Raw genomic sequence first — 25,757 nt, forward strand, 5'->3', positions numbered from 1 at the left:
TCTCATGGATACCCTGATGAATTTTGACATGAGCAATTAGTCAAATTACCTACACATCAAGCAAATCATACACTTGAAGGTATTTTTACTAATGACCCTAACCTACTGGTGGAGAAGGGCGTACCTCTGGCCTGGACTGACCATAGGGTTATAATTTTCAAATTAAGAATTCCAGCAACAAAATCCCCAACTTGTAAAGTACTAAATACTCTAAAATACCGCCAACTGAAAAAAAAATAGACAGCATGGAACTTAATGGTTTATTGATCAAAGCAGGGCCCACATCTGAGAATAATGATGTCAATCTTGCAGCAGCTTAATTAGCCGGCTGGATTGCTATGGCTATCTCACAACTTGTTCCTATCAAAACAAGGACAAATCGCAGGCCTTTGTCATTTGCTTCATGGTACTCCCAAGAATTAAGGACATATAGACAGAGATGCAGACTCTAGGAACAGCTGTGGGGAGCAAATTACAGTCTGGATGAAAAAATAAAATACAAATCCCTGATCAAAGATTATTAAAGGAAAATAAATGCAGCTAAGGCCACATTCTTTACAGATGAAAGAACACTGCTAAAAACTAATCGAAAGAGCTGTTTAATATAGTTAAACACTGTCCAAGATTAGCATTAAAAATTCTCTGATGCCAGACCAAGCATTATGTAACAATGTAGCACATTACTTCCCGGCCAAAGTTGACATATTCAGGGAGTTTACTGACCTGGTCGGAAATACCGAGACTACAGTGAGAGAGAAGATATCCGAGAAAATGTTCGCCTCTCGCAAAAAAACAAAGGCCCATATCGTTAACCACCTTTATCTCCCTTACTGAGGATAAGGTGAATAAATTGATTGAAGGCACGAAATCGGGCACCCCATCAGATCCCTGCACTACGCAGGCTTATCATAGGATGGCTAATACCATATTTGTGCATTTTACAGTACTTTTATATAAAATACTATCCTTTGGATGCTTTCCAATGCCAAGAAAGAATCGATTATGCCCCTTTTTAAAAAAGGCCTTGTTGAATACCTTAGAAGTTAATAACCATAGACCAATTTCCTGGCTTCCGCTCCCAGCGCAGATTCTAGAAAAAAGTTTGAACATGGAAATCTCTGCCTTTTTGGAACCCACCAACATTCTTGACTCGGCTCAACATGGGTTTAGACACAACTACTGTACATAATCTGCTTTTATAGAAGCAACAGAAGAAATTAGGGCCATTGTCGATAATGGGGGAAAAGTGGCGTTGATTTTACTTGAGCTCTCAGCTGCATTTGATACGGTTGACAATTCTCTTTTGATCAACCAGCTCAAATGCATAGGCATTAGGAATCAAGCAGTAAATCTGCTTAGATCTTTTCTATCTAACCTTTCAAGTTCAAGTTCAAGAATTTATATAGCGCACTACTTACCCAGAGGGTCTCAAGGCGCTTGGGGAGGGGGTTCATTATTTGTTGAATAGCCAGGTTTTAAGTTATTTTCTGAAGGAGATGTTGTTCTGTGTAAGGCGGAGGTGAGTGGGGAGTGAGTTCCAGGTCTTGGCCGCCAAGTAGGAGAAGGATCTACCTCCCATGGTGGATCTTTGGATACGCGGAACTGTGGCGAGGCCTTGATTGGAGGATCTCAGTTGGCGGGTGGGTGTGTAGAAGGATAGTCGAGTGTTGAGGCATTCGGGACCTAGTTTGTAGAGGGCCTTGTGTGCGTGGGTGAGGAGACGGAATGTTATTCTCTTGCTGACGGGAAGCCAGTGGAGGGCTTTCAGGTGGCCGGTAATGTGATCTTGGCGAGGGATGTCCAAAAGGAGTCTCACTGATGCGTTTTGGATGCGTTGGAGTTTTTTCTGTAATTTGACTGTAATTCCGGCGTAGAGGGTGTTTCCGTAGTCTAGTCGACTCGTAACCAGTGCGTGGGTGACAGTCTTTCTTGTCTCGGCGGGGATCCAGTGGAAGATTTTTTGAGCATACGAAGTACGTTGAAGCAGGAGGATGAGATGGCGTTGACTTGATTGGTCATCGAGAGTGAAGAGTCTAGGATGAAGCCAAGGTTACGTGCGTGGTCCGTGGGTATGGGTGCTGAGTCCAGATCCGAAGGCCACCATGAGTCGTACACCTCTGACCCCCTTACAATTCCTTGCGGGGTCCCTCCAGGATCACCGCTGAGTCCTTCTCAGTTTAATGCATATATTACCCAGTTCATTAGATCGTTTGGCTTTTGAGTGCTATCCTACGCAAACACCCAAATAGTTGTGTCAGTTTCCTCAAACCCTGACAAAATTGTCAAGCACTTTAACACCTGCATGAGAAATATTGTTGAATGGATGCAGAAAAACTGCATAAAACTTAATTCAGCTTTTTGGCAAGAACACCTTATTTTGGACACATCCTGGTGGCGCTCCAATTTAGGCTCTCTTCCATAGTTGGATACAAAAGCAAGGAACTTTTCACACCAAGTTGGTGTTTTGATGATCCTGTAAATCAAATAACCTCTGCCTATTTTTTTATACTGAAAGTTCTAAATAATATTCTCCTCTTTCTTCCTCTAGCGTTGAAGAAAATTGTAGTCTCTGTCTTGGTAATTTCAAGGCTTTATTATTGTAACGATCTTTAATTAGGCTCCCAGCAGCATATACTTAGTAAATTGCAAATGCTCCAAAATGCGGCAGTATGAGTGCGGCAGTATGAGTGCAGCTGAAGATTTCCAAATTCAGCCCTATTTCACAGAGCATCTTAGATCTGCACTGGCTGCCAATTAAGGAACAGATTAAATTCAAGGCCCTGTGCTGGGCCCATAAAGCCCTTCAAAAGATTGACCCTCTTTCCCTCCAAAAGGCTTTCAAGTGATACACCCCCACCCGCTTTCTTCGATCTACTACTGCTGACAAAGTAGCTTTCCAGCGAATCAGGAAGGCCTATTAGGGAGGAAGAAGTTTCTCCCACACCACATGCAAATGGTGGAATGCACAGCCGGATCATCTCAGAACACAGTACAATTAGCTATGTTTTAGGAAAACAGTTAAAAACTGGATTTTCCCTATGACTGTTAATTGGGTTCCTATAATGAAAAAACAGGGGATTTTTTACCTAAGCCTCTAAGGATTGATTCAAACACTGAATGTTATTTTGATAAACAAAACTTTATTTGTTTACCTAGACAATCGATTTTGTCTTTAGTTTTTTTGCTTTTTACCAATTTTTCTTATCATTTTAAACACAGAAAAAGAGCGCCATCAACCTCACATATAGCCATATGTGATATACAGTACAATTGTGTGAATATTTACAAGAAGTGAATGAAACACAGAAAATGTGAAAAGCATTTAAATCACAAAGGTGCTCATAATTATAACAAAAACATGGACAATAAAGTAACCATCAGAGTTCGAAAAAAACACTTCATTTATCAGTGTATAGGCTCAAGGGTAAGAACTTTTCACATCTAGCCCCTGGCCACTCAGACTGAATGAATCACACTGTTTAAAGAGAAAAGCCCATTTCAAGCATCAATCGCTTTCAACTCAAATGTCAATTGCAGAATAAATGCCAAGATGAAAAAGCCGACGCGTTTCGAATCCTGTTTGTGGATTTGCAGGATTCTCATCAGGGCAGTGTAATTCTAGTCCATGGACACTATTTACAAAACAAGAAAGGAAAATATGTTTTAATCGAAAGGGGTCCTCAAGCCAATTGTCTATTGGAATTATTCACATCAATGAAGGCGGCATACCTTGTGTGGATTTTGTCCAAGGTTGCGCTTCAATCATGAAAAACCGTCTATGCTGTGGAACCGCGCTGCAACAGAACGGAGATTGGTATAACTGGCAATTTAGAGGGACAGGACCTAGTTGCCTGAATGTTAGCGCAGTGAATGAAATTACCTGATGCCTTCTTAATCCGGTTGATAGGCTGACTGTGTCCGGAAAATGTTTTACAGGATCCGAGTTACATTTCTGGGGGAATAAGTTAAAACAAGCAGTGAGATCGTGGGTCTTGGCTGCTGGTAGTGTCGAAGTATTGTACAGGCACTCGAGGGACTTACTTGTCTGATTCTGTGGCGGCGTGAAATTTCCGCTCCTAGTTTCTCAACTTCTTTCTGTTAGAGAAAGAGGAAGGGTCACTGCACTGAACCATGTGCATGCGTGTTCAAGGACGGGCAAATGTATTACGGAGCTGAGGCTGTGATTGGCTAACCAGAATCAAACCTCCAAGGTATTGATTCCAGGCACAGTCACGGACACCTACATTCAGAGTGGGCCGTACAGCAGTGTGAACACGAGAAACCAGAACTCGAACAGCGCTGGTAAGCCTCAGCTCCGTAATACATTCACCCGTCCTTGAACACGCATGCACATGGTTCAGTGCAGTGACCCTTCCTCTTTCTCTAACAGAAAGAAGTTAAGAAACTAGGAGCGGAAATTTCACGCCGCCACAGAATCAGACAAGTAAGTCCCTCGAGTGCCTGTACAATACTTCGACACTACCAGCAGCCGAGACCCACGATCTCACTGCTTGTTTTAACTTAATCCCCCAGAAATGTAACTCGGATCCTGTAAAACATTTTCCGGACACAGTCAGCCTAGCAACCGGATTAAGAAGGCATCAGGTAATTTCATTCACTGCGCTAACATTCAGGCAACTAGGTCCTGTCCCTTTAAATTGCCAGTTATACCAATCTCCGTTCTGTTGCAGCGCGGTTCCACAGCATAGACGGTTTTTCATGATTGAAGCGCAACCTTGGACAAAATCCACACAAGGTATGCCGCCTTCATTGATGTGAATAATTCCAATAGACAATTGGCTTGAGGACCCCTTTCCATTAAAACGTATTTTCCTTTCTTGTTTTGTAAATAGTGTCCATGGACTAGAATTACACTGCCCTGATGAGAATCCTTCAAATCCACAAACAGGATTCGAAACGCGTCGGCTTTTTCATCTTGGCATTTATTCTGCAATTGACATTTGAGTTGAAAGAGATTGATGCTTGAAATGGGCTTTTCTCTTTAAACAGTGTGATTCATTCAGTCTGAGTGGCCAGGGGCTAGATGTGAAAAGTTCTTACCCTTGAGCCTATACACTGATAAATGAAGTGTTTTTTTCGAACTCTGATGGTTACTTTATTGTCCATGTTTTTGTTATAATTATGAGCACCTTTGTGATTTAAATGCTTTTCACATTTTCTGTGTTTCATTCACTACTTGTAAATATTCACACAATTGTACTGTATATCACATATGGCTATATGTGAGGTTGATGGCGCTCTTTTTCTGTGTTTAAAATGATAAGAAAAATTGGTAAAAAGCAAAAAAACTAAAGACAAAATCGATTGTCGAGGTAAACACATAAAGTTTTGTTTATCAAAATAACATTCAGTGTTTGAATCAATCCTTAGAGGCTTAGGTAAAAAATCCCCTGTTTTTTCATTATATTGGCCCAACCTACCCTCTTTCCCATAGGGCCAAACCACCCTTGTTGTTTGCATTTGTGTTAATTGGGTTCCGGCATTAACACCTTAGCTGCTTCGCAAATATCCCTCCCCAGTGCTGCGCTGTCCATTGGAACTAGTGCTGAATGGACGTCCAATGGTCGTGCGCAGCACTGGGGAGGTAGCGCTCGTGACGACCGTTGGCCGTCAGCAGCGCTTAAGAGGTTAAGATACCAATTTTTGGTTGTTGCGCGGTCTACAAGTCTATTAACATAACATAACTCTAGTGATGCAGTCACACACAGAATGTTATAGTGTTGTTGACTTGCATCGAGGCACTTGTCTTTCTGTCTGTGCAATAAAAAGTTTTGGAATACGTCCATAAATGTTTCCTAAGGCAAGAATGTTGTCCTTAATCAGACTGCCTATCCCAGTTTGTAGTAATTGTATACCTCTTCAATTCTTGGCGGCTGGCGGCACAGCACCCAGGGTAATGTGCTGCATGACTAACCACTTAGAAGGGCCCAAAGGCAAGACCTATTGGCTGTGCCAATGCTTTTTATAACCCTCCTTTGACTTTTGCTCTATTGCATGACGCTATATTTTTCTTAATGGCCAGAACAAGACAAGAATTGTACTGTATTGTATGATTGCTCATCATTGCTTTTCTTGCCAGTTCCCAGAGGAATTAGATCTTTTTCCACCAAGTGACCCGGAGACCACTCCTGGGTGCATAATTCAGATATGTAAATTGATAACAACCTGTGCCTGGTCAGTGGGATGTGCATTTGGAGTTACATTCGTTACACCACAGCAACTCGCTTGTGTTAACCATCTATTTACCAGTAACCTCTTTTTCCGATTAGTTATGGCCATTGGGCATGTGTTTCTCTCCTGTTACAAAGTCTCTTCTCTGTTTTTCAGGCATGGTGAATGGTGGAAAGCAAAATCGCTGTCGACTAAAAAAGAAGGCTTTATTCCAAGCAACTATGTCGCACAAGTGAACACGCTAGAAACAGAAGAGTAAGTACCTACCACCAAATATTCAACTCCGTGAATTTTCAGCTTGGCTATGAAAGCGAAATTAAATTTTAATCCAAATAAAAACTAAGTTTTCTTCATTCTATGTTTAAGGTGGTATTTCAAGGATATTACCAGGAAAGATGCAGAAAGGCAACTCTTGGCACCGGGAAACCGTGCAGGCGCTTTCCTTATCCGAGAAAGTGAAACATTAAAAGGTACTGTAATGCTAATGTTGATGATGGCTTTATTTCCTGTAGATGCCATTATTAGACAATGCATTATTCACGTGCAGCCCGATTCGCGTTTTTTTTTTTTTTGGAACACACATGTCCAACTACGTTGTGTGACAACAACAAAAAAAGCCTCGCGTTCATAAAAGCCGTATTTGCATTGGCAGAATCAATGTCTGTGCACATTTCTTTATGCCCACAGGTGACCTTTGGTACCAATGTGGCAGGGGTTTTCCCGAGCTGCAGGTTTGATGATTGGTAAGGCGGCCCTTCTCACTGGAGCGTTAGGGAGGGTGTAGGTCTTTGGGAAGGTAAGTGCTTTGCTCAATTTGTCAGGATGCAAACGCCTTCCCAGTGTTTTTTCACCACCTGATTTACGTGCATAAGTATACCCTAAAAAAAAAGAAATGTGTAGCTCAAGGGAATTCTCCACTGGTTTCACATGCTAATGTCCGTTTTTGTCATACATACCCTGACAGATGCAATATGGGCAGTCCATTGCTGTGCTCATTCTCTTTTTTCCCCATACTTTTATTTGAGTTTCACATTGTTTGCAGCATACAAGAAGAGCAACGCAACAATGCTAGCAGGCCTCATGGTACAGCCGTGGGCGTGCTCCTACACAACTTGCATTAATTTACTAGGGCACCTCTGGCAGTGGCGGCCAGCATAGTTCACAGGTGGCGAGGCAGGTGCGTATATATATATATATGTATGTATGTATATATATATATATATATATATATATATATATATTACCTACTGGCTATCGCCAGTAGGTATATATAGTTAAGATTTTTTCTCTATGGGACTTTTGAAAATTCTATGTCTAATAACGTTGGCGTTTGTGGACGGAATCGGCTGAAATTTTTAGGAAAATGGCACATTTTGTTTCTGAGCAGCCCCTGAAAATTTGGGGGGGTTTCGTTAAGGGGGGGCCGAGAAAAAAGGGGGGTCCCAAAACGCGTTTTTCCCATGTTAATTTCCATAGGGCGTTTGGCCTCACTTTTAGCTCGAACGGCTGAATGGATTTGCACGAAACTTGGCAAAATTGTAGGGACTGTTAGCCCGATGGGCCTTTGCTGGGTCTCAATATATGTGCTCCAGTGGATTTTGAGAAATTAACGTTTTAAAAAATTTATATATCTGTGACAGCGTCCCAGATAGCGCTCCAGATCGCGCACTTTTCGCGTCACGGAGCTTTGCGAAGTGATGCTGATTGGCTTTCCGGTGTCTGTCAACATTCTAAACAGTCCGGTGCGGCCGCCATCTTGTCTCTCGGTCGGATCGAGAGACAAGAAGAGGTGAAAAACGAAGGGGGAATTTAATGAAAGAGGGCAAGGTAGACCCCTCTTGACCCCCTACGAATGATGTTGGGGTTATTAAAGGGTCCCGTGGGGAACATAAAAAAAATTGATTTTTCACGGTAGAAGCGCTTCCCGGATCGCGAACCGGGCCGCAAACTGGTAGCGAAACGGGAATTCGCCATTTTGTGTTTTGATTTAATTAAATTACTAGGTATAAGGGGGTATGGGAGACGTATCCTGATCCCTTATGTTTTCTGAGGGTGGCTGAGGAGGCTCATATATGTTGATACATGTCTTCCAGCGGCTGTGCGTGAGCGTTTTATTTTTTTTGCTGCGTGACGTCTGTTAACGTTCGATTCGATGGAAATCAGGAAGTGTTGACCGCCATTTTGTCACTGCGATAAAATATTTTGTTATAAATTAATCCTTATTGATAAACATTGTCTGCGCCATCTTGCCTTTTTTCCAATGCCACAATTTTGTCGTGCACGGCAGCCATTTTAGATGCCTTGACCAGACCCACTCTCTGCACGCCGTCGATTCTCAGCACGGCTCCCCACCCTCGCAAGCATCTCCCCCACGCACTGGTCACCCCCGCTCTCTCTCTCATGCATGGGCCATAAACCTCCCCCCATCTGCGCTGCTCTTCCCTGCGAATCACACCCCGTGCCCGCCCGACACCTCCCTTTCACCCTATTCACTACCGCACCCTTTGACACTCCTCTTCCTCTGTGTCCGATTGTCCAGGCCGGTCCCAGGCTATCACCTAGCCCTGCGGATGTAGTTTATGGCCCCAGCTGTAGAGAATCCAGACATGCCAACCCTCCCGATTCAGGCGTGAGACTACCGATTTCAGTGCTAGTCTCCCGCCTCCCGATTCCTGCAAGCAAAAGCCAGATTCCTCGGGGGTTTCAGCTGACAGGGCTTGGTATTGTGTTACGTGCTAATTCTTCCAGGAAACGTCAGAGGGCCGATGCAGGGGCTCTAGAAGGGGTGATAAACCATTTAAGCCTCATTAACAAGCGCATGGTCTTTTAAAGATCTGTGAAGTACTCGGGGCGGCGGTGTGTGTGCCCTGTTTCAGGAGCGGGCGGGGGGGGGGGCACTGCCAGCAACTTGCCAGGCCAGGCAGTGTTCAACACTTGCATCACCCTTTCTCTGCCTGCTATTGCGCTCCATGCTTCGTAAAGGTAAGAAAAAGAACGTGCATTTGAGTTTGAAATGTCCGATCCTGCAGCAGCACACTTCCAAAGCCAACACATGACAATAACCCGATTCAAGGCCCCATTCTCCCGATTCTTTTAATAAAAATCTCCCACTTTGCTCTTCTGAAATGTTGGCATGTATGAGAATCATCCCTCTTCAAAGGAGTTACAGTAGATGAAGGCCCCCACCCCATGAGATCCGTCACACCATACGGGTTCCTACTATCTGATAACCATCCTGTATTGTGCTTGGGGAGGGGATTCTCACTGTGAGGGTGTGTGGGACCGAGCCTGAAGCGGAAGATTCCAGGGATGCCTCTTTGTACATCAGAGTTTTTACAATTATGTGTCACATTAAAAATATACTCCAACAAAGTAGTAGGATTATAACACTTTAATAACTTATAAATATATAGAACGCAACAAAAACAGTAAATACATTTAAACATTTTTTTGAAAAAAGAAGCAACAATGGTCAGTAGCTGTGTTTTGTGCGAATAGTCCCAAGGCAGCACAACGTGCTGAGTTCTGGACGGCACACAGGTGATGTTACCTGGGTGCCGCACTGGTTTTTGGTATCCTACAATGCAGCTCCGAAAAACGGCGTGGGGCGTCCCGGGGGGGGGGGGGAGGCCTCGTCAGTAGCGGTCTGTTGTGCGAATAGTCCCAAGGCAGCAGAACGCGCTGAGATGTGGATGGCACCCAGGTGATGTCCAGTAAGTTGTCGCAATAGTTTTGGCATCCTACAATGCTGCTCCGAAAAACGGCGTGGGGCGCCCCTGGAGGGGGGGGGGGGGGGGAGGGGGGGGGGAGAGGCGGCGTGAACGGGCCTCCCCAGGTGGCGGCTCGTGTGCTGTAGTGGGGCGCCCCTTTACCGTTTCAGTTGCCATTCCGCCCGCTTTTGGTACACTGTGCCAAAATCCGCCATTCAGCTGAGTTGCGCCTACTCTTGCGGTTATGATAGGCGGCTGCCACAGGACTCTCAAAATGGCGGCAGGCTCTTTCCTTTTTGGGCCTGGTCCACTATAATGGCCCTGGGACACCTTGGAACTCGGACGCTTGTCTGCTAGGTCTTGGACCCCATTCTCGAAAGCGTCCCCTCAGCCGTGAAGATTCTACAAAAGTCTTGGGGGCCCTCGACTCCTGCAGGCTTTCGGTGGGGAGCGGCTGCCATGATTGCTCGCGGAATAACCACGACGGAGCCACGAGATGGTGGTGCTTTCATGCTGACGCCAGCTTCATTCTGAAACATCCAGAAACAAGGTGGGGCTTTCATCGTTTGGGAAAAAAAAATGTTCTAAACCAATGAAAAGTGTTATTTTTAGGTCATATGACCAAGCCTTCCATCATTAGGAAACCAAAAGTAAAATGAACCAATGAAAAGTTTTATAAACAAGTCACATGACCTGTTATGCGGCATAGGGCTATAAAAAGCGTAGAAAATCCGTTGGCACGTGAGGCGGCGTCAGTAGCGGACCGATGTGCGAATAGGCCGAAGGCAGCACAACGCGCCGAGATCCGGATGGCACCGAGGTGGTGTCCAGCAAGTTGCTGCACTGGTATGGCTATCCTACAATGCTGCGCCGAAAGTCGGCGTGGGGCGCCCCGTTGGCCTGTGAGGTCGCGTCAGTTAGTGGGGGCTGTTTGAGGATCTGATTGCATTGGAAAGCAATGTGATGCTGTGCGTCGCCCCCAAGATGGAGGCTCCTCGGCTGCAGTGGGGCGCCCCTTGGTGTTTCACTCGCTATCCAGTTGAGTTGCGTTCGCACTTGCGGCTACAGTAGGCCGAAGGGAGCACAACGCGCCGAGATCTGGATGGCACCGAGGTGGTGTTTAGCAAGTTGCCGCACTGGTGTGGCTATCCTACAATGCTGCGCCGAAAGTCGGCGTGGGGTGCCCCGTTGGCCTGTGAGGTGGTGTCAGTAGCGGACCGATGTGTGAATAGACCGGAACCAGCACAAGGCGCCAAGATCCGGATGGCACCGAGGTGGTGTCATAGTTGAGAGTTCTGAGCAGTGCTTGTAACACTGTCTGAAGCTTATTTGCACCTGCTGCAGCTTCACTATCGCCCTGGTGTGGCCAAAGATCGCCCATGACATAGGCGGCCGGCTCCCGGGGTCTGGCGGAACTTTTTTCCTTTTCCTTTCTGTATCTTGTCCCACAATCTGTTTGACCTGAAGACACGACCAGGTCCCTGAATGTGTGCAGGGGGACGTTATTGATTGAATCAAAATGGCGGCTTCACACAAAGCTGAGTCAAGCGTTGCTGTTGATGCTATACAGACAAAAATTGGTTTTCAGTTTGTACATTCTTCAGGATTTTTTTTTTCCATCCAAGGCTGGTTGAGAGTTTGTAGAACAATGGCTTCAGATTTTCAACATACTACTCTTCAACATTCCTCCTAAATGTAACAATGGGAGACTCACTAGGAGAACGGCTGTTTATCTTTCCTTTCAAAATGCTGCCAACAATATTTTCTGAATGGAAGACACCATCTTGTAGCATAAAGGGCCGAAAGGGGTTCTGGTCTGGCCGATGGTTGGTGGAGACATTTTGACTATATCCTGGACCTGCCCGGCCTCGCCCAAAATGGCGCCGGTATAAATGGGACTCGTAACTCCTTGTTGTGTACTGGTTGAACAACCTTGATATCACGAGATATGAATGCAGTTTTGATGCACATGGCGGGCGGGGACGAGAATTGATTGAATATTTCGACATCACTATTGATATTAAGTTCTGATGTGTTATTGATTACTGTACTATTGAAAGTTTGAATTAACGTCACCCATGGTACTTGCCCGCAAATGTATATCTAGATAATTTTATTGAAAGTGGCCCTGTCGTATTTTAATTACAAAATGTACGTCCACCGATTCCGCAACTGTTAGACACCTTAGTTCTTGCAACCTAATGGCCCGCTCGTTACGTTCCTCTACAATGTAAATGTCTCCTCATCATATACGATTTCAGTTTGCTCCGTGGCCGGCCCACGTGGTTATAGGCCCGTATTTGTATACTGACATTTTCACAATAAAGGTTTTTAAAACAAAACATGGTAGTAGTATTTACATTGGTAAAGTTTTTAATTTTAGTCACTGTTTTCGAATCAGTAAAAGGCAAGTGAAATAAAGCAGTCCAATTACATGACGGATAAAAGGTATAAAACGCAGGAACGCAGTAAAGATAAATGGTCAAGGGCAGCTGTGTTTTCCACTCCTGCAACATAAAGTGATCGATAAGAATCTGATAATCAGGCGTATCGGCGACTAAGACAGCAGGCCGAGCCTCTTTTACTCAACGGCTCCGTCATGGGACGAAGAAACATCCTTTTTCTCGAAAAAGGAATATATTTTACTTGCAGGACAGTTGTAAATTTTCCGGGAAAGTACATTAGCCTGGAACATTATAACATATATGTTTAAGAAAAAATAACGTTCGAAACCAATAAAAAGCGTAATTTTTAGGTCATATGACCAAGCCTTTCATCATTAAAATAACAAAAGTAAAATGAACCAATGAAAAGTTTTATTAACAAGTCACATGACCTGTTATGCTTACGTTACGCGCTGCGCGCCGCGCCCCGGATCGCTTCCGGGAAGCTGCGCTTTGCGCACCGGAGCCCTTCCGGGTGCGCTAACGCGGCGTGTCATATAACGCATTACGCGACAACGTAGGTCCAGAATATAGTCAAATGTCTCCACCAACCAGCGTTCGGAACACAACCCCTTTCAGCAGTCTAAAAAGTTCTGTTAAATGACAACAGAAGGGACAGACAACAAGAACCATCAGTCAATGAGGGGAGGGCAAGTTCTTCTCTACCGGGTCATGTTGGGGCGCTACCGGAACTGATCAAATTGGTAGTCTACAGTGTTTCTGGATGTTTCAGACTGAAGCTGGCGTCAGCATGAGAGCACCACCATCTCGTAGCTCAGTCGTGGCCATTCCACGAGCAATCATGGCAGCCGCTCCCCACCAGAAGCCTGCGGGAGTCGGGGGCCCCCAAGACTTTTGTAGAATTTTCAAGGCTGAGGGGACGCTTTCGAGAATGGGACCCAAGCCCTATCAGGCAAGCGTCCGAGTTCCAAGGTGTCCCAGGGCCATTTTAGTGGACCACGCCCAAATCTGAAGAGCCGGCCGCCATTTTGAGAGTCCTGTGGGAGCCGCCTATCATTGCATCGCAAGAGCGGGAGCAACTCAACTACATGGTGAGCGAGACACTGTAGTTGCAAGAGCGGGCGGTAAACAGCTGAATGGCAGAGGAGGCACAGTGTAGCAAAAGCGGGCGGAATGGTAACTGAAACGGTAAAGGGGCGCCCCACTACAGCGTGTCTTCAGGTCAAACGGATTGTGGGACAAGGTCCAGAATGGAAGAGTCATCAAAAGGCAAAAAGTTCCGCCGGACCCCGGGAGCCGGCCGCCTATGTCGGGGGCGATCTCAGGCCACACCAGGGCAACACGACTTGGGGAGGGGGCAGGAGCTAAGTGCCATCTCACCGCCCCTCGGAGGCCTCCGTCAAGCGGTTCAGGGAGGCACCGCATCACATTGTTTAACAATGCAGTCAGGTCCACAAACGGCCCTCACTTACTTTGAGAATAGTGAAGCTGCAGTAGGTGCAAATAAGCTTCAGACAGTGTTACAAGCGCTGCTCAGAACTCTGAACTATGGCACCCAACATCCAGGACTTATGCCATTTGAGCATGGCAGTGACATCGAAGCAACTCAGGGACCAAAACCATGAACGTACACTCACGTATGAAAATCTTACTTGGGGAGGGGGCAGGAGCCAAGTGCCCCCTCCCAGTCCGCGCCACCACACCGTATGTTGAAAATCTGAAGCCATCGTTCTACAAAGTCAACCAGCCTTGGATGGAAAAATCTAGAAGAATGTACAAACTGAAAACCAGTTTTGGTCTGCATAGCATCAGCAGCAACGCTTGCTATCAGAGTGCATGAGTTTCATGCTCGATCGATTGAGCTAGCCGGATCGGGCAACAAAAAGTATGAAATAGTTATGTAAATAGTTATTTAATAAAATGTTTTACCCTGTTACTTTGCTGGTGTGTTGTATATATTTATAATATTTTCATAGGGTTTGTCGTTATTTTGGGTGGGGTGGGGTGGGCGGCAGAGTCGAGCTGTCTTGCAGCCATCATGGTGTGGAGCTAAGTTCATCTTACTAGTTTCGTATTTCTCATGAGGGGTTGTTCTTAATGTTTCTATTTTAGCGAGGTCAAAAACAGATCCCATTAGTGGCCTACTGATTTTGCTCGATTCCTTTTGTTTTTTTAAACTATTTTTCACTATCTGCAAAGACTAAACAGAGTAAAGCGACTCTGTGCTTGTTTGTAAATACAGAATGAACCAAAGAGAACAAATTCTAAAACAGTAAATGCTTGGATAGCAATCAATCAAATGGAGATAGAAGCAGGCACGACGGATTACAACGGGGGCAAAGGCCTGCGTTAACTACCCTTCACTATCTGCAAAGAGAGAGTACTGCTAAGAGAAAAAAGGGGGGGAAGGGGGAGGGGGGCAGCGTTCAAAGCACATCAGCGTGCATAAACACGAAAATGTTTTGACCTATCACGTACTTGACATTTGACAGCATTTGATATTTGGTATTAAAAAACCATTGAAATTCACAGAAAAAACCATAGGTTTTAGGCCATATATAGTTAGGAATTTGCATTTACAAAACCTTATTTTACTCGCATAAAACCATTGAAATTCGCATATATAGTTAGATGCGCTAACTATATATCGCGCACCCGCAATCCACTGCTGATGATGTCACATATTACATCATTCATGACATGGTCAGTGACATCACTGATGACATCACTGATGACATCACTGACAACATCACTGATGACATCAATCATGTGATAATACGATCAACCTCTTCAGACTCTAATATAACCTTAGATACACTCAGAGTAAACAGACACTCACAGACTGTCACTCATCCATGGAATTACTCACACACCTAGTCAGTCATGCACTGAATCAATCACACCTCCATATCCTCAACTATACAGTTATACACACCTTACTTATTCAAACATATACTAACACATATTTACTCTTTTATACAATCCCTGATACAAGTTCACAATGATCCATACAGCCACTCACACATTCACTGGCTCTTATGCACAGTAATTTATATATGTGAACTTTCACATGTACTGTGTTTTACATATGTACTTACTTTGACATGTAGCACTGAGATATCCATTCACTCACCAATACACTCGTACACAGTCAACCACCCATAGAGCTGTTTCCACATGCAGTTTTGAACCCATAGATCTAGTGAATAAACTGTTCACACATGTATGCACAGAGTCACACACCTCCCAGCCACCCCCCACACACACTCACTCTCCCATACAAATACTTGGGCAACCAATCAATAACCCATACAGTTACTCATATAGCTTCTGATCAACACATGCAGCAGTTCATAGAACAACAGATATAATGATGCACAAATTAAGATAGTTTAGCCACTAACCCATGCACTCAGTGAGAAACATTTAATCACTCTCTCATACAGTCAGTCATGCACCTACTAAATCCTTCATCCAGACACTTATACATCCACTCATTCTTCAATATGTAAGACATATTTTAACTTTACAGAAACAGACAGCCACTGGATGATGTCATCAGTGATGTCACTGACCATGTCATGAATGATGTAATATGTGACATCATCAGCAGTGGATTGCGGGTGCGCGATATATAGTTAGCGCATCTAACTATATATGCGAATTTCAATGGTTTTATGCGAGTAAAATAAGGTTTTGTAAATGCAAATTCCTAACTATATATGGCCTAAAACCTATGGTTTTTTCTGTGAATATATATATATATATATATATATATATATATATATATATATATATATATATATATATATATATATATATATATATATATATATATATATATATATATAAAACAAAAACACTTACCTTGCTGCGCAAAAAAAAAACACTTACCTTGCTGCGCCAGGTCCTGCGTCTCTGCTCTCCTCGTCAGACAGGACCAGGAAGTACAGATAGGCTCCCCATACCAATCACAATGCTGCAATGCAGAGTTTTGATTGGTAAGTACCCAGGCTTCCTTGACCAATTACAACACTGCAATGCAGCGTTGTGATTGGTTTTGCTCATCCTGGTTCGACACTCAACCAGGGAATGGGGGCCTGGTCTTTTTCTCCTTGCAGGCTATAATGCAGCCTGCATAGAGAACGGGGAAAGTGCGCATGACTGTTTGGGCAGCCCGACAGGGCAGACCAAACAGTCACTGCACACTTAGGAGTGGGCAAAACACTCCTCCCCTGCCCTGCTCCGAGAGCAGGGCAGCCCCACCCATACACCCGCCCACAAAAGAGGCAGGAAACATAAAATGGTAATAACTGAGTTATTTTGTTTCTTCTTTCTCGCATAGCTTAAAAGCTGGGGAGCGACGCTCCTCTGTCATACCTGCGTGATGTCTTGGGAAGGGATATACCTCTAAAGGAGGACGAGACTGGTTTGAATGATGAGGCTCCCATATTTGGGAGACTTCCGGGCAAGTTTAAAAATTAGCCCATAATACATGTTATTTACAGCACTTCGAGATTGAAGGAGGGCTCTACATAAAAATCATTACTATTATCAGTGTTAAGATTGGTGTGAAATAAAAGGAAGTTCTGGAGCTTTAGGGAATTGACATGTTTTGGGAAATCAGGCACAGTTTACTATGGGTTCTGCCTAAAGTGATATCTTGTTTAGTCATTCATACTCCTTCCCGTTAAATGTAAGTTTTTTTGGGATACAATGTTGACTGCAATGCAAACCTTATAAGGTTTTCAACCCCCTTTTCAAAATCGCTGCTATGCCATTAATTGAAAAATTATGCTGGACGCCGAAAGTAAGGTTTCCTCTCTGCCAGTATCATGCTTAAATAGCAAGACAAAACTGCAGTTAGCTATGGCCAGAATCATTCCTGGCACTTGACAAGTCCAAACCTCCCTTTATCATTTCTATATACTGCGACCTATAGGGGAGTGTTAGAAAACGTTGGGTATTCTCTGCAATTTGCTTCTAAACATGCATTTGCAATGCAATAGGTCTTGCATTTGTTAAAGTTAGAGCTGCTGGCATTGAAAATTACAATGTTTTTTACTTTTGCCTTTTTATACCAATGGCAATAATGCTAAACAAATAAAATGACTCTACTGAAAATAAATAAACACATGTAAAAAAAAATGGTAATTTTCCATGCCAGAATCTCTCACTTTAACAAATGCGAGACGTATTGCATTGCACATTTTTTTTATGTTAGTGCACAAAAAACAATTGATGGACAGAATGCAGAACAATGTCATACATTTACCCCAGTACAGAGATCTTGGCCTAAATCCATTGTGTTTTTTGCTCACCATGCCATTCCAGTTTGAACCCAGCCATATGCAAATCAGTCTTGACACTGCACCCAATGGGAACAGTCCAGCCCGAACTGCCAGGATAGGTCCTCGCTGGACTGTAAACAAGCATCATAGGACCGGTTTCAGGGTTTCACCCATCATCATCCAGGATAACTTGACTTGCACCCTAGGTCCTTGCCTAGAGGCGGTGGCCGAGTGGATGGAACTCTCATGCCTTAAGCTCAACGGGGACAAAACCGAGCACATGCTCCTTGGCAACTCACCCTCTTTTAACCCTGCTCTCCTCTGGCCAGATTGCCTTGGCCCCGCCCCAGATGCAAAAGCCCAGATCAAGAGTGTCGGTATGTGGCTTGACTCTTCCCTCAGCTTCAACCACAGACCACTAAGCTTTCAGCCAGCTGCTATGGCCTGATGAGGATGTTGCGCAAGATCCTCCCCCTCCTCCCCGTCCAGGCAAGAAGGATCTTGGCCCGGGCTCTTATTTTTTCTCGCCTTGACTATGGGAACGCCCTGTACCTGGGAGCTCCGCAATTCACCATTCACAAACTTCAGATGATTTAGAAATGTGCAGCCCGCCAACTTCTCCAGGTTCCTCGCAGGCAATCTATGAAACCAGCCCTAAGGAGCCTTTACTGGCTCCCTATCACGGCTACGATCCAGTTCAAGGCCATGTGCTTGGCTCACAGAGCCTTCTGGAAGAACGGTCCGGTCATCACTCACTCCCTCATCACCCCCTGTCATCCTCCCAGAAACCTTTGTTCAAGCCTCTCCTATCTCGCCACCCCGAAGAAAATACAAAGAGCTAGATGGGGCAGGCGCTTCTTCTCCTTTAACGCCCTCCCTTCCAATCTGCGGAAGGAGCCTAACCTATTGGCATTCCGCAAACTCTTGAAAACCTTTCTCTTCAAGGTATCGCTTTAACTTCTGTTTCCCTCTTCCTGCCTGGTCCACAGCCCTGGGAGGCCTCAAGGTAGCTATGCCCTATACAAATACAAATTCATTCTTTCATTCATTAATGGAGATCACGGGACCCACGTCTTGGCATACCAGTCCCACTCGGGGTGACAAATGCAAAAAGAACAATTGATGGGCAGAATGCAGAACAATGGCATACATTCACGCCAGTACAGATATCTGGGCCTAAATCCATTGTTCTATTGCTCACCATGCCATTCCAGTTTGAACCCATCCATATGCAAATCAGTCTTGTCACTGTGCCCATCCATCAACTGTGTGTCTTTTGCTTTTTTATGTTAGTAGCAGTGTACATAGGTGACCCTAAAAACATTTTACAATATTTTCTTAAAATTCACAACACACATCATATCAAAGAAGATATGCACACAGCACACATGCCTTCTCCATCTGCGTCCCCTGTGAAATTGGTGAGAGACGGAGGTGAAAGGAACTAGTAACCCTCACACTGAAAGAGCAAGAGACACCTCTCCCAGTAAAGGAACCTGTAAAAAGAAATTGTGGAAAATGAACGTACTCAAGGTCTGCTGTTTGCAGAACATTTGTGAGTGCTTCGCAACAGACCCTGTCTTCTACGGGCAGCTGGGACAGATTGCGTTCTGACCTGTGACAGAGAGCTCTGACAGTCCCTAGAGAAGGGCATGTCATTTCTATAAACAGATTGCCCTCGTCGTGTGTCTGAGGTTAAGTGCCGGTGTATTCGGGCAAAGAGGGCGCTGTACAATGAGAACAAAGGAGCGTTATGTTCTAAGTGCATTGAGGCTGATGGTCCACCCAGAACCCGCTCACACAGCTCCAAATCACATCAAAGAAGAACACCCTTCGCAGCACAAAATGGAGGTCCACACAGAACCACCCCTAACAATCCCTGAAACTAGATAGAATAAGTCACCAGTAGCAGAGGTTGTGGCTCAACGGTCAGAGCTGCCAACTTTGATGCTGGGGAACCCGGTTAAAGTCTCAGTGTCGGCTAAAGATTGTACTCATGTAAAGCCCTCGAATACCCTTTGGTTGAGTTCCCACTATATAAAAACAGCAACAACAAAAAACTAGCCTACATGAAGGACATGGATGGGGGAGGTTGCAAATACCCAAAAGCTGCCATTGTTAAAGCTTGTGTCCCACCAGTGCTCTTTAGATTAATTAAGCAAAGAGTTATCCAAATGGCTAAAGCAAGCTATACTGTAAGGACATAGTAAAAGGTCCAGTCCTGATGGGAGGTTACAAAAGAAGATAGGAAGGTGTTAAGGAGAGACTAACAAGCTTAATAACAAATCAAAAGCCAACATTTACAAAGGACAGTCACAGAAGCCAATTGAAAAGATGGGTGGAGAGTGGGCGGAGATTCAAGTCCATTCAATGATCACAGCATGCCTCGCAGAGTAGCGCATGCCCTGCCCAGGGTCGACCTAAAGAGTCACTGAGATTCCAGAAAACAAAACCTATTTATACCTGACCTTCAAGGGAGTACATATTGAATCCTCCTGAGGATGGGAATGAGGTGTGAAAAAATGTTATGAATGCTCACAAACCTGTATGTTTGTGGATGATACAAAGATCCGTGCCTGGCGAGTGCTCTTCCCGCCATGGGAGGAAGTTTACTCACACACATAGAAGTTTACACAGGTAAGTATAGAACCTATGTTAGTTGGATTGTCAGAGTGGATATAATTGTTATTAAATGGTGATTGGTACACAGGAGATTTATCGGGCTCTCAGTCTTACAGATAAGTGGTTAGATGTTTGTTGTTCTCGACGACTCAGGGGAGAGGGGGATGGTTGGGGGGGGGTCAGGGTAGACTGCCCTGAATATAAATGGCTTAGAAGAGCATGCAAATATGTAGCCATGACACACTTCCTACATCTAAATGAAGTTTAAGGTTTATCACCTGTGTATGTTGAGTGTATGCTCATTACTTAAAGGTACTATTAGTTCCAGACCACTATTTTTCACCCACTTCCTCGAGACCTCAAATGATTATCTTTCCTAGTGAATGTTGTAAGTGGTGAGAATCTCCTATTTACTTAACGCATTTAAATCTAAGATGATGAACGTTCTTGGGGCAGCCTTAAATCTAGTCCTTCAAACCCAAAGTATGAGCTACAATTGTAACTAAAACCTACATCAACTTGGTTCTTCTGTCTTTGTAGGAAGCTTCTCGTTGTCCGTCAGGGATCACGACCCCGATCACGGTGATGTAATCAAGCACTACAAAATTCGATCTTTGGACAATGGAGGTTATTATATTTCACCAAGAATTACCTTCTCTTCCATCAGTGAAATGATAAGACATTATCAAAGTAAGTTACATGAGCATTTTGTTACATATTATTTTTGTATCTGTGTGTAAATTACCTAAAATAAAATATTAAAACGTTTTCAACTAATTGTGATGACCCATCTGACACCGTCTTTGACCAGGTTCTTAGCCCCAAAAAATGCTTTAAAAATGACACAGAACAAAACTCTCCTCCCTTCTCTGTAATAAAAAAAAGAAAGCATGGAATATTCAGAGTGGATTGGGTGTAGACCATGTTTCAGCTAATTTCCAAGCCAGCTTTTGAGAAAGCTCCAATCTCAAGTGTTCATATGGGATTACACTCTTAATGCGCAAAGAATGTTTCCAAAGGGGGCCTGAATTGTTTCCAGGTTATGAGAGAATATGGGGGGATCCATTCAGCATCCCCATACACAAGAGCAGGATTATTCATAGCATAATATGCTTTCCTAAGGGCGTGAATTTAGAATCTGCCAGGATGTGTAGCTTCACTCTCCAGAACACTTTTAGTTGTGAACTTGGATCACTTTCTTTCCTCACCCAATGCTCCCAGTGGAGTCTGGAGTCCTTCATAATCCCAAAGCATTGAGCGATCGTTATAACCTTAAGTTGACGATGCCCAATACAGGATCTTCTACAGTACATTTTGCTCAAAATGACTGTAAAGTTGTTTTCCAGTGAATTTCTTGCTCATGATTTTAAGATCCCTTTGCAGACCCCACTGGGGTTACATTAAGTAACAAGTACTGGCAAAGCCGATAGATCAAACTGTTAGGGGCATGTTTATGTTGCCAGTGCCTCTTAGTCATGCCTTGCAGCATTTGCAATAAGCAGTGCAGCATGGCAAAAGGTTAAAGCATTATAATGTGGCCTCATCATTTTGTAGGCCTAGGCATGCTGTATTACACATTTGTGCCTACAAAATGACAAAGCACCATTTATTTATTAGCCGATCCAAGATGGATAGGTAAAAATAAAAGAAATAGAATTAGTGTAGAAGGGTTTTTTTGTGCTGTCTGGTAGGGGAGACCTAAAATTTTACCATCGAACATGGTGGATAGGTTATCACTCACCTGTTGTGGTGGCATGATCCTCAGTATACTTTTTTCCACATCAGTAATAAAGATGTTAAACAAAAATCTGCACATATGCACATCTATTCTGAACACAGCTTTCACTGTAGTATGGATCTCTTAATTCATTTGTCCCTGAGATCTAACGCTGTAACTATGTTCTTCTAAGAATATATCATCCCATTTAGGGGCTCCTCACATCTTCCTGTTAGCCCGAAACTTACCCAAATGCTTTTAATTAAAGCAGTGGACAAGTTTGCATTGGCAAACTACAGTGGCAAAGCTTCGGGGCTCATATTGTGTACAGTGAACTTCTCCACTTAGAATCCGTTCTCTGTATTAGGGATGCTCATATTTACTACTCCACTCTAACGTGCGAGTTCCCACAACTTTAGTAGAAAAATTTGCACATGGACAGAACATAGCCGATAACCTTTAGTTTTCTTTCACCATCCTTTCACCCTCTTTTCACCCTCTTTTGTGAATTTCATCTAATATTGCACCTATCCAAATGGTCGGGATCTGACATCTTGAAATGATGGCTCTAAGCTGTAAAAATCAGCGTAACTCGCTGTCCAATGTGGTCTTTCATTGAATCAATCAAATTATTCCTCAGGTCCCAATGATCATTAATTGTTGGAGCTCTGACCAAATTCCATCAAGCAATCTTGTACTCTCCGTTTCACTATAGAGGTTCTGGATATATCATGACCACTTTACAGAAATAATTTCAGAGATAGAAACTGTGTACAGGCTCTCAATTTGCCAGAAAGCCCATCATACTTTCCCTATATTGATTGGATCATAAAGTGGCCTTTTTGTATTTGAATACATTTGCAGGCCTTGTTTCTCACACATAATTAAACTATGGCTCGAACCATCTCGTCCTTCATCACGTAGAACTCTTCTAATCTACCCTCAGACTGAAAACATAAAAGCCTCAAACTTGAGCAGCATCGTTGGGGAAGACACTGGTTTCTCGTAGAGTTGCCAGAACCTAGTTTAGTTTCCTTTGTGGAAAAGTTTGTCCATCGGGGCCACGGTGTACCTGAAGCCTCCAGGCACAGTAGTTTCATTCCTCAATGTAAGGTCTGTATGCTTAAAACAATATTGTGTGCACAGTGACCACTCAGAAAGGATTTAGTCAGTCAGGAGCTCGCTCAATAATGAAACAGTTCACTACTTAAGCGTATATACTTGGCTTACTTTGAACACCTCTTAAAGAATGAGAGAGACCCTTTAGTAACCAAAGGACTAGGGTTAAATCTAGAAAATGCAGCAATGTGTCCTTTGGTCAACCAATGCTAAAAAAAACTCATTCATTCAACCATCTCTATCACACAGATTCAACCAAGGGGGACACAGTTACAATTGAGAAAGCAGTATGCCAATACACAAATAATATTAAAAATATTATATATCAATTTATTAAAAACATATAAGACAAATATAGCAAGTTAAAAACAAGAGAACGATTAATCATGTATAAATCATATTTTTTCAAAATCAAAACATCACATCATAAGTTGCCAAACAAACAAATTTGTTAACAAAGAAAATACAAAAGAGAAAATTAAGAGACACAACACTTTGGCATTAAAAAAACCATATCCGTGTAAATTAGCGTTGGGGCTGGGACCTGATAAACAGGGAACAATCAATATCTAGTGTGACAGCCCACTGCATGGGTTATGAGGGTAGTGCCTCAACTCATTTCGATGGTATTATCTTGACTCAAACGATCTTTATCAAGACTTAAGATATTACTCTTTGACGATATATCTTAGAAATTATTTCACCAAGGTGTGAGAATCGCTTTTACTCTGGAACTCCTTGTTAGGGGATTCCAGTAGCTTCTATCAAAACAGGAATTTGACATTAAAACCTTTAATATAGGATCAATCGGTATGCATAGATAAGTCTGCAGGTTTGTGCCTCATGGGCAACACAGCTATCCTCCCTGCTCCTCCACAGTCACGGAGTCTCCACAAAATAAAAGGATAGTGTCCTATATTAGTAGGGTAATGCTTCCTGCTTTACACCTTCCACACCTACCTGTGCATCTACCAGGGATAACTTATTTCAATAGCACAATCACTACCGTAACTGAAAATGGTTCTTACTGATAAAATAGTCAACCTTAGACCATCTCGGATAATGCAATCTGTTGTGAAGTTGGGACCCTAGATTCAACTTCTTTCTCTCTATAATATTTTTAAACATATCATGTTTTGGGTACATCATCCTTCACTACCACACAAACCAGATATTCGTCAGATTTTAACTGGACTTTTATTTCTGGACAACCCTGTAGTACAGTATTAGGACTACAAGAGGTAAGTAGAGTGGAAATAGTTAATGGTCTCTCTTGTCTACAGTATTAAACGACAAGTGCAAAGAAGCATTTTGCACTCAGATTGCGTAAATGTGTCCAATGTTTCTGCAATAAAAGTAGAAGCATTTCAGTTGCCATTTTTGGAGGAGTCCTTTTTTAGTTCTGGTAAAAACCTGCAAAATAACATAGCCCATGCCATGGATGTTTAAAATAAGTTTTAACATCAACTGAATGTTTGAGGCTCTCTCAACCTCCATTTTCATCTCTTGCTGTCCTCTAGCAAAGTGGCTTATGAGCCTCATGTATTTGAGTAATTATCCCCTTGGTATATTTTGGAGAATACTTACAACTCAAGATCTATTTACCAGAAAAGAAAGGGAAATATTAGTGAAGATTATGTAGCTAAAGGATCAATGACAATACCCTTACTGCTGTTTTAGCAATCATCTACAGACGTCATAGTCATCCAACTACCTAACGGGATTTTGGCTATCCCCACTCCATTGATCCATCACCTGGCCCCTGGGCTCACATAGCTATTGGAACAAAATATGGCCAAATGTTCCACAAACCATTTTGGAGAAGGCACTTCTAATGTACATTCCAACTGCGTTGGGTTTCATTGAATCAAATCTAAACAATGCATTTTACAGTTTGCATTTGTTACACAGACCCTCCTTACAGAGATGTGTATTAAAGAGAAAATGTTTTGCTATTAACTTATGAGCAAATCTGAATAGGACTAGCAGCCTAAACTTGGTGATGCATCAGTTTCACTGTACAAAGTGATCCATTGCCATCTCGTATCTACACTACATCACCATCTCCGTGGTAAAACGACCTTTGAATGTTAAATTCGTTTTTTTGTTAATCACTGTGACTTCACAGCTGTTGGATGCAACTCTGCTTTGTATCACAGAGACACAACTGAACATTTAACCGAATGGTTCCCTCTATTCATCTTTGATAGTATGTGAATGAACCACTGTGTTTTTAGATTTAGGTTTGAATTACTATCCAAACACCAATTTTAATTATGCGACAACACGCATTGACATCTTCGGCTTTATAAGAAAATTAAAACTAAAAAAGTTTTTTGCTTTAAAAAATGGGTGGGATAACAAAAATGACAGAGGAACCGATGATACAAAGTCCAATCTGCAAGCATCAGATGTGCCCACCCTATGGACCATGCATGAACTACATAATGATGAGGTGAATACTTCACAAATATCCACACAAAATTGAAAAAATGAAACTGCTACAAGAGGGTGCTGGTGAAAGTCTGTTTAAACCCAAATCCTCATTTATACAACTGATGCCAAAAGACGTGGTAGATGTATTCCATGACAGAGTCATTGAGGAAATTAAAAAACTAAATTGTCAAGTCAATTTAAAAAAACAAGTAAACCAGAATCAAGTGCAATTCGATATCCTTATGGAAAAAATCAGTAAAAATTC

The 25,757-nt window shown here is 43.1% G+C and overlaps 1 protein-coding gene across 5 annotated transcripts in view; it reads left to right on the plus strand.

Annotated features, from left to right (window-relative positions):
- Positions 1–25,757, plus strand: part of LYN (LYN proto-oncogene, Src family tyrosine kinase) — a 332,543-nt gene that overhangs the window by 250,654 nt on the left and 56,132 nt on the right. For all 5 annotated transcript variants that reach the window (XM_086965758.1, XM_086965761.1, XM_086965759.1 and 2 more), the window contains exons 5-7: positions 6,349–6,447; positions 6,559–6,662; positions 20,761–20,910. In XM_086965758.1, the coding sequence (XP_086821884.1) occupies positions 6,349–6,447; positions 6,559–6,662; positions 20,761–20,910 (353 nt within the window). The remainder of the gene's footprint in view (positions 1–6,348; positions 6,448–6,558; positions 6,663–20,760; positions 20,911–25,757) is intronic.

This window comes from Lissotriton vulgaris, chromosome 4_1 (assembly GCF_964263255.1).
Source record: "Lissotriton vulgaris chromosome 4_1, aLisVul1.2, whole genome shotgun sequence".
Classification (NCBI taxonomy): Eukaryota; Metazoa; Chordata; class Amphibia; order Caudata; family Salamandridae; genus Lissotriton; species Lissotriton vulgaris.